We start from the raw sequence: 11084 nt of genomic DNA on the forward strand, positions 1-11084 counted from the left end.
TTAATTCTTATTGATAAATATTTCTGTTTATATATCTTACTTTTGAATAACTAATTAATTAAAAAATTATGCTAAAATTAATTTTAAAATAATGTTTTTAATCATAAATAATAAAATAAAATAGTTCTTAATATTATTAAATTTTGATTATTTATATATCATAAGAAAGTTTTTTTATCTAATAGGATTCTCTAATTAATGCCACACCAGAAGTTAAAGTGAATAACTTCTTAACTCAATTAGGTTCATTTCTTGACAACATAATGTTTATGGTGACATATCGTCCTAAGATTGAAATAAATTCACCATTATTTAATTCTACAACATGGAATGAAATTATTGAAAGAATGTCAACAAGTTTAGATAAATTAATGTAAGTAATAAATAATAATTATAAAAAAAATATATTGAAGATTATTTTGAATTAAATTTTTTAATTTATGTAAATGTGTATAAATATGTTGTTACATTAATAATGAGATAAGCAATATTGCCAGTATCCACATTTACAAAAAGGAATTTTTACTCTAGATAATTAAATTCCAAACATATATAATACCTAAATTATGGTATTTTGAAGTATATGAGAGTTTACTGTAGATTTAATAAACCAGCTAAAAATATTCTTGTTTTGGTTACATTTTCATAAAAATGCAATGCACTTATTTAATTTTAAAAAATTTTATGTTTCCATTGCAATATGGAATATTTGTTTGTAGAATGTACTTTGTTATAATTTTCTAGAAATTGGATCTCAAATCTAAAACTTCTCAGGCATTTGTATAGATGTTATTCTTTTGTTTCAATAAAACTATATGAAGCCAGTTTGATAAACAAAATAGTTCCACTGAAGATGATTTCAGATAATTAGTTTCCCTATGCATCAAGCTTTGGTTAACTGTAATAGATCTAACTAATTTCTAATATTTTTCTTCAATGTATACTAACAATGACACTTTGTGTTAAATTTCTGATTATGTGATTAAATGAATAGTTGCTTTATTAACTTGTAGCTATAATTAAAATTTCGTTTGATATTTTTTGGAATAAATTCTCTTTGATTATTTTTAATTTTCAAGTTTTCGACTTGATTGAGTTAACTACAAACATACTGTTTTTGATTCAGATTATGAAAAGAACATTAATAATATTGATGCTTTTTGTAATCTTTCCTATATAACATAAAAATATTAAAAGATTTCTTATTATAATAAACTAGTCGGCTTTAAAAATTAACATTAACACACTTCTAATTAAATTAACTTAGATCATTAATCACTATATTTTTCTTGATTGTGAAACAGATATGAATATAACCAAAACTTATTTACAATAATTACACTCTCATAATGTCGATGATCATATTTCTTTGTCCAAAATTTCTCCAAAATAATCTTTTAAAATGGTTTTTATTTTTAAAAAAATGGCAGAAAATAACTATCACACAAATACCAACTGTGGTTAAAATAGTTAGTTGCAAGGTGGCAAATTTTTATAACTAAAAAGTTATTACTACTTATATAATTGTTTTCAATGCAGGTTTTATTTTTTAATAAAAAAAAGAAAATATTTGTTTTGGATGAATTAAATGTTATGAAAATTAAATTCCATAAGTATTTTGAAATACAAATTGTTTATTTTGTCAACCAAGTTTGAGATAAGTTATACAACAAACAAAGATGAAAAAAAAATTAAAAATTTATGAGAATAAAAAATACTTTTTTACTCTTTTTGGTTTCATTCATCAAAAACATGATATCACTAGCAATATCATAACTCATTTTTTTATACTTTTATTTATTTGAGATTATTAGTGATTTGGTGTTCAGTGGAAACTTTAAATACTTAAAAGCATTAAAATTATGCTAGGTCTTAGCACTTTATATATGTTACAGCCAAAGCCCAAAGTTTGGCAATTTCCTCAATTGGCTGACCATTTTGCACTTTGGTTGAGAGATGTGGCCAAAGGTCCAATGTATTTGAAATGACCAGTGTATATGCTACTTTGGTTGGCCATTTCACAAACTGGCCAAAATTCGATGTGTTGTTGCAAGACTGTTCAGTAGGTGGCACATGTGATAAAATGGAGGATATTATAAATGCAGGGACTGCTGTGATGGTGAAAGTTCAGACCAGTTGCCTGATAATAATAGTGTAAAAAGATTTTGTATAGTGTGTGAAAAAGAGTGTAGTTCAGCCCATTCTTGTGGATTTTGCAACAAAGATGTCCATGCAGTTTGTGGAATAAGTTGTCTTGCAATTGTTATGAATGTCGAGGGTGCTTCCTACAAGCTAGAAACAAAACATGGTGTTCTCAAACAACTGTATTCCAGAAGTTGGTTTTCCATTCTGCACAAGAAACTGCTCACACTGGAATCTGAAGGTGCAGAAGAAAAGTCGCTACAAACTGTTGCATCTTCCCAATCACTGACAGGTGGCCAAGGCTGAATGTAATTGCACTACTAAGTGCACAACAAATTGCTGCAAGTGTAGAAATAACAAACTGTTGTTTAATTCCAAATGTCATAAAAGTTTATCTTGTTGTAACAAGTGATGATAGAGATTGATAATTTACTATGATTAATAAGCTTAACACATAACTGAATTTGATAATTTATAATTAATAATCAATATAAAGTATGAAATTACACAAACCCACCAAAATCTGCTTGTGACTTTTTTTTTCTAACTTTGGCTGATTGCCCCATGCCATTTTGCAAACTGGCCAGCCAAATCCCAAAATCAAGAAAAGATCTGACATTGGCCAGCCAGTCAATTTACAGCAACATTGGCCATTTCCCAATTGGCCAAACACTTCCCACTTTGGCCTTAACATATAAATCTGATAAACAATTTTAATTTATGATCAAACTCTATCAGCCCATTTTATTTATTTTTAAAACTTTTATAAAAGTTTTAATTATTAAAATGCAATTTAAATTTTAGTTAACAATTTTGATATTTTATAGCAGCCCTGACATGAAATTTGGAAAAGATAAATATGTTACCTTAATTCAAAAATTTCTTGAGCATGGAAATTGGAATATTTCGAAAACTGTGGATGATATAATTATTTCAATGACTTGCACACTGAAATTAGTTAAAGGTAATTTTAATTATTTGTTTTATTATTTATTTATTATACATAATTTATATTTATTTTATAAATGTTATGTATATATGAAAGATCATATATAATAACCCACAAAATTTCTTGGCTTAATTGTTTTATTTATTATATTAGTTTTCAGATGTTTAAAAGATATAATGTAGACAATATAGAGTAATTAATTTAATAAGGAAAAATCAAATCTCATCAGATAATTCTAAGCTTGTTATTTTTTTTAATAGGATACGAAATATTATTAATAGAGAGCAGTAAACTTTATGTATAATTTTCAATATTATGGTACATTGATGAATATCATAAATTCAACTTTATTATAGCTGATATTGAAAATTTCATTTTGCAATATAGTTTTGACACTTTATAGTTAATCTATCTATAGATAAATCACTTCTAAATAATAATGCTGATTAATTAATTAACATACTGTTATATAATAAATCATATGATTTTCTATGTAATTATTTTTTTCTAATATGAATTTAGCTTACTGTAAGTCAAAAGTAATTTCTTACACATTGCACAGAAATATATGAGAATTTATTAAATTTATTGTAGCATTTGTGGAATTATTTGAGATCAATATTTGATTATAATATGAAATTACAATAGTAATAACTACTTTTAAACATTAAATTCCTTATTTTATAAAAACATTAATTATATAAATGTTATTTTAATTTAAATATATTTTGTTAAAATTTCTTAATTAACAATTAAAGTTAAATTTATTTATTTCATTTAAATTCATTACAAATTCTATTATGTAATAAATTTTTGTTTAAAACACTGTAATAAAATTATCATGAATTGAAAAAATGTAGTGTTGAATATTATTTTGTGAGCTTTCTAAAATTTTTTCTTTATACTTCACTTTCTACTGATAATTTCTTTGTATATAAAATTTGAAAATGTAATTAAATAAGTACGAATTTTTCACATTTTTTGATGTGACTTTTTCCATAATAATTAATTTACATTTTATAAATTTGTGTACTTATTTAATTTATTAATGCTTTATTTTTGATTTTGAAAATAGATGGAGTGACTTGGGAAAATGTGTATGAATTATATTCAGAAAATGAACCAGTCGTTACAATTTTAAATATCATGAATAGTAGCATCGATTTAGCTCATATGATATTGGATACTCTTCAAGAACCTACAAAAGTAATATTTAATTTCCAACTTAATTAAACAATTTAATTTGAAACTTAATTAACTTTATATATTTCAAAATTTTATATAGAAAAAATTCAGTGATTACATAAATTTATTTGTATTTAGTTATCAGCAATAGCAAACCAGTTTATTTATCCAGAAAACAGAAAAGAAAATTTTTGTTCAGTGAAGAAAGAGAAATGGAATGAATATTTTAAATTGTCTTCAAATAATAATAAGGCTTTCTTATATCTACAAAGTGTAATTTGCAATAAAACATATGATTTTGGTGTCACAAAATGTTTTTCAAAAGTAAGTTTATCATTGTAAAAGTTAATTTGATTGTTTAAGTATTCAAAAATTTAAATTTTTTACTTATAAGTTTCAATTTGTTACATTCTTATTTATTATAAAATTAATAAAAGTATATTTTTAAGTCATCAATTTTATCATAACAATGTTTATTTCAATGAAATATTAGCTATTGACATGTTTAAAAATTATCCTTACCTTGAAGTACTTAGCAATTATAGATATTAATTATTATTATACTACTATATTTGAATATGTAAATCATTTTGTAGGAACTGTTTTTTGGATTTCTTTCCTTAGTTTTCTTTTCAATAATATTGTAAGCAGTTGATATATACTTATCCCCATGTTCCTGAATAATTGGGATGAAGTAACCCTTTGTGAGCATCAAATTCTTGAACTTTGAGTTCTATTTTCAATGTTAAATTTGTAATTCATTTTAATACTTTATATCAATGGTGGTCAAATTGAGGCTCATGAGCTGCATATGGTTTTTCTAGACCCTTATTGCAGCTCCCATATACTTATACAATTTCTGTTTATAAACTTGGTACATACTACTTACACATATATAATATTTCTATGTAAGTTTTCTGTTATGATCTCTTGTATATTACACTATGTAACTCTCAACTTAACTTCAAAGAGGAAACTGAAAGCATAATAATCAAAAAAGTATGATAGAGTATTCATAAAATTGAAGGAGTTAATTGATTGTTTACCTAGTCAGTCAGTCATAAAGTACTAGTAAAGTAAGAGTAATATTTATTATATAACAGTGATAACCATATAATATATAGCTAAAATACTATAAATAGATGATGTGTGTGTCCAATAGGCATTCCAATAGAGAATGCAGCCCTTGTTTACTTCTGATAGGCAGTGTATTGTTCCTATCGTGACAAGGTTTGTCCACTCTTGATTTATGTATTACTGCTGTTTAAAAAAAATTTAGAAAAATAAATGATTTTAGTAAATGAATATACTGTGCATAATTTATAGTGCTGCAAAAGTAATTTTATCGACCCAAAAGAAAAAAACAAACAAAACAGTAACATAACTTATGACAGATACCACATGAATGAGTGAGTGCAGTAATCTTCTAGCATTGCACTTGCTCAAACATCCAGTTTGTGCAGGTGCTAACTCCGGTCTATGGTATTCCATAATCTCCCATTTCCTGAAAGGTCAAAACCTTTCATGAAAGTTGAAATTTTGGTGCATAAATTTATGATCATGAATGATTGAATTCCTGAACATTGACATCCACAAACATCAAGGATGTAGTGTATTTAATTTTCTTTATGAATTCTGAATTCTAAAATTGATTATCTCATAAATATTCTACATTTTATAATATTAATATATATTTGTAAGTTTATTATAATTTTCACAGTCTTTTCTAAAAGAAATGCACCAAAGAAGATTTTGCAGAGAAGCTTGTAGAGAAAGCATAAAGGGCAAGTGTATAGTGTATTGGTTATATAATGTGTCATTTTGGGTCTGCAATATTGTCAAAAGACAATTAATTGTACAAAGTTTATATGAATGGTTGAATCACTTTGAACTAATGTAGTTCAAAGTGATTCAACCATTCATATAATAGTTATAGAACTTTGCAACTGGGTATAGTTGCATAGTTCTATAACTAATCAGTATGTTGTGAGGGTTGAAGTTGTTCTTTTTAATACTCAATATGCAGATAGTAGCAAGAACATGAAACTTTACTGGCCAATCATGACAACAAATTGGTTAGTTACAGAACTATGCAGCTGGGCTTACATTAGTGAAAGTGATTTGAATACACATGAATTTTGTACAATTAATTTCTATTTGACAGAACCAAATTGACAGCATATAACCAATACACTATACACATGCCCCTGATGATTTGCCTATAAGATTCTTTGCACAATCTTCTATAGTAAATTTCTTTTGGAAAACACTGTATACATAATATACATGCAATGAGATAATCGATTAAAAAAACTCCAAAAATAAATCATTTATCAAATTAAATAATTTTTAATTTTTTTTTGAATCTTATCTATCTAATTGTGTTTTGAAGCTATGTTGCATTTCTTTCACATAATATTTTGTATAAAAAATGTTTATTTTTCTACAAAAATATTATTAACATTATATGAGCAGTAAACTTTATGTATAATTTTCAATATTATGGTACATTGATGAATATCATAAATTCAACTTTATTATAGCTGATATTGAAAATTTCATTTTGCAATATAGTTTTGACACTTTATAGTTAATCTATCTATAGATAAATCACTTCTAAATAATAATGCTGATTAATTAATTAACATACTGTTATATAATAAATCATATGATTTTCTATGTAATTATTTTTTTCTAATATGAATTTAGCTTACTGTAAGTCAAAAGTAATTTCTTACACATTGCACAGAAATATATGAGAATTTATTAAATTTATTGTAGCATTTGTGGAATTATTTGAGATCAATATTTGATTATAATATGAAATTACAATAGTAATAACTACTTTTAAACATTAAATTCCTTATTTTATAAAAACATTAATTATATAAATGTTATTTTAATTTAAATATATTTTGTTAAAATTTCTTAATTAACAATTAAAGTTAAATTTATTTATTTCATTTAAATTCATTACAAATTCTATTATGTAATAAATTTTTGTTTAAAACACTGTAATAAAATTATCATGAATTGAAAAAATGTAGTGTTGAATATTATTTTGTGAGCTTTCTAAAATTTTTTCTTTATACTTCACTTTCTACTGATAATTTCTTTGTATATAAAATTTGAAAATGTAATTAAATAAGTACGAATTTTTCACATTTTTTGATGTGACTTTTTCCATAATAATTAATTTACATTTTATAAATTTGTGTACTTATTTAATTTATTAATGCTTTATTTTTGATTTTGAAAATAGATGGAGTGACTTGGGAAAATGTGTATGAATTATATTCAGAAAATGAACCAGTCGTTACAATTTTAAATGGCANTTTTTCAGAAGTATTTTGAATTTTTTCATCTTCAACATTTTTAACATTTATGTTTTCTTCTTTTTTATCATGCATTGAAAGTAATAAATTTTTCAAATTATTTTTATAGCTTTCAAATTTTTATGCCAATAATTGAGAAAGGAATAGATAAAATCCCACATATGAAACAATTTCTAAACATATTAGCTCAAATAGTTTCTGTTTATGCCAATAAGACAGAAGTAATTATAGGAAAAAGTAAGTTAAATGAATAATTTCTATATTTTTATTAAGTAATTATAAAACTAACATTAGAATTTTATAGATGTCACAGAATTTTATCTTCATGATATTTTTCCTGAATCACCTCATTTTCAAAAATTACTTAAGGATTGGCTGCCATTATTACCAGATTTTATTGAAACATTCTTTTGGACTTCAGTTGCTCCAAAGGTAAGTTTTGTTTGTTCGTAATAAATTTGTAAAGATTCAAGTTTTAATCCCTTTTGATGTTTTACAGACATACATGATATTTTTATTAGTTGTTTTTGCGTATAAAAAAACTGTCATCACATTAATATATTAATGTAATAAATAGTGTTTTATGAAAGCATTCTAAATTATATGTTTTTAGAGGTGACAAAAATAAATTTTTTATTTTAAATAAAAAAATTTTATTATTTGTAAAAATTATAAACAAATATACAGCACAAGTATTAAAAAGAAAAAAATTTATATGATATTTTTTGTCTCTCAGTTTAACATTTGGAAAGCATTAATGGAAAATATTTTTTCATTTAATTTAATATTTTAATAATCTTAAAAAAAGTTCAATTTTTACTTAGAAACTTGAAAAATAATGGATCCTTATAAATTTAGCTTATTAAGAAGTCAAAAACTAGTAATTTTTGCTTCTTATAAGCTAAATTTGGGATAAAATTGAGAACATATTTTCAACATAATATCAATAAAAAGCTTTCAAATACATTTAAATATGAATAATCAATGTCTTCAACTTTAAGTTCAAGTTCATAGAAGCATTTTCTTTCTACATTTTTACAATAACTTTTACTTTTCTTATGTTTCTAAAAGTTTTAAAAATTCTTTAAAACTCTTTTATAATAATGCTTGATTGGTGTTATCAATTACATTATTAAAATCTTAATTTAGATCTATCATTATGTTACCTTTATTTAAAAATCATTTTTTAATCCAGCAGAGATATATTTTAATTAATAAAATATACATGTAAAAATAAATATATAGGAAATTTATTTATTTTTCTGTAAGTAAAGAAAGAATATAAGAAAGCTGCTATATTGAATAATTAATCATTTTAAATTAGTTTTGTAATAATTTATATATGTAAGTATGCTTTTGCTCATTATTAAAAAGGAAAAAGACTTTGACAAAATTGGATTTTCAAATTTCTGTATGTTTTCTTCTCCAAGTGATATGAATTTTACATTCTATATTCAAATAAGTAAGTAAATTAATGAACATAAGCATAAAATTTCAGATGCTATCATGTATTTTATCTTCATTTTTTGTTAATCTTTATTCTGAATAACTACTTAAACATTTGTCTAAATAAATATGCTATTTACAGATAGAATAAGTTAAATTATTTATGTGACAGTTATATTAAATTTTCCCAATATATAATTTTTCAATGGAGATCTTAATACGATAAAAATTAAACAAATATTATTTTATGAAATTTAAAATTTTATTATTTAATTTTAAAATAAAAAGTTTTAATAATCAAATTTCTGATGAATAAAGTTAATAAAATTGAGAAGTGTATTAAGATAGTGTTCTTGATAATTAAATTTTAGATTAAGTGCTAGAAATAGTAAATCATCACAGTGAATATTTTTTATAAGATTGTTATTGTTAGAACAGTTGTGTATATAGAATTAACCAATTTATATTAATTATATTTTTTTTTATCAAAAATTTTATAATTACATTAACATATTTCTTACATTAATTATGTATTTTTTCCTTTAGGCATTTACAGAAATAACAAAATTAACAAAATTATGTGAAGGTTCCTTAAAAGAGAATGTTTTTAATCCCTCCTTCAATGAGGAAAAATGGAAAATATTTTCAGATGCTGTGTGCAGTCAAAATTATACAGCAATATCATATGAATTACAAGAAAAATTTGGCATTCAAACTGTAAGTTATTTTATATTTTATTATTATTTTACATTTTATTGTTATTGCTCATTATTACCAATTTTAATTTGTCTTATTCATATTATATTTTCTCTGTATTTGTCTCACTCTCAAGTTGAAAGACCATTTTGCTTTCTTTCTTTCATGATGAAAAATATATGATGATTAAGTATTTTATAATAGAATTATATGATGATTGTCATGAAAATCTATAAAGCAGTTTATTAGTTATTAATAGTAAATTAATAAGTAAATAGTAAATTAAAAGAAACTAGTGACAGAAATGATCAACCAAAATACATGTTCTATGTTTTTAACAATATATGTATTTACAGTTATTTTCAGTAAGTCAATTCTCAATGGGAAGTAAAGTCAATTCTCAATTATTTCAAAACTAGTTTGGAAAGTCATGATTGACAAGGGATTTATATATATTATATATTGTATTTACTCACATATAAGACAAGATTTTTATTCATTTTTGATTGCTTCAAAAACCTAGGTCATCCTATATGCGCGAGTGAAGGATTCTTTGCATTTTTGCAATAAGTTTTGTGAACCGTGTGTTTGCATTCTTACTGGATGCTCACCCTCTGGTGTTTAAAAACAAAAGTATTTTATCTGGGTCGTTTCAATCGTTCTTGTGTATTGTCAGGAGTAAAGATGAATAGCAATAGGAAAAGCAAAGCTTTTGAATTGAATTCCAATTTGAAATCCAAAATCACACAGGAGCCGATATAATTTTTAATCCATTCCCAGGTAAAAAGAGATGATTATTCGGAAATCAGAATTCGGAGAAACTTATAAGTATAATCAATGGAGAGTGGATTCAACTGTTAAGAATTGGCAAAAGGTTTTTGATTGTCCAGCTTTACATGAACAAATTATGTTGTAGATTTTACAAGATTTTTCCTTAAAGTTTAAAATGCCAGTAATTTTTGTGTGCATTTATGTGCATTTGACATTTTAGTATACAAGGTCTGTTCAAAAAGTATCGGACCTTTGGTCGGCAAAAATTAATTTATTGACTTTGAGGTACAAAACCCTAATCCCCTTCAAAGTAGTCTCCTTGGTAATGTATACACTTCTCCCAGCGTTCCTGCCATTGCTGAAAGCACTGCTGGAACGCATTTTCTGGAATGGCCATCAGCCGGTCCGTCGCATTTCGCACAATGTCTTCTCTCGACTAAATTCGTGTTCCTTTTAGCGGCATTTTCAGCTTGGGAAATAGCCAAAAGTCACACGGAGCCATGTGGGGAGATTACGGAGCGTGACGAACCACAGGAGTGTTGTGTTTGGCGACGAAAGCC

At 24.4% G+C, this 11084-nt stretch overlaps 1 protein-coding gene across 1 annotated transcript in view; it reads left to right on the top strand.

The window, feature by feature from the left end:
• LOC111635765 overlaps nt 1-11084 on the top strand; it is a 49261-nt gene that overhangs the window by 21990 nt on the left and 16187 nt on the right. The window contains exons 17-24 of the mRNA XM_023380831.1: nt 186-373; nt 2970-3106; nt 4167-4297; nt 4415-4600; nt 6233-6351; nt 7721-7848; nt 7916-8043; nt 9604-9774. Coding sequence (XP_023236599.1) covers nt 186-373; nt 2970-3106; nt 4167-4297; nt 4415-4600; nt 6233-6351; nt 7721-7848; nt 7916-8043; nt 9604-9774 — 1188 coding nt within the window. The remainder of the gene's footprint in view (nt 1-185; nt 374-2969; nt 3107-4166; nt 4298-4414; nt 4601-6232; nt 6352-7720; nt 7849-7915; nt 8044-9603; nt 9775-11084) is intronic.

This window comes from Centruroides sculpturatus, unplaced genomic scaffold (genome assembly GCF_000671375.1).
Source record: "Centruroides sculpturatus isolate CEXI.00-Female unplaced genomic scaffold, Cexi_2.0 scaffold775, whole genome shotgun sequence".
In the NCBI taxonomy this organism is placed as follows: Eukaryota; Metazoa; Arthropoda; class Arachnida; order Scorpiones; family Buthidae; genus Centruroides; species Centruroides sculpturatus.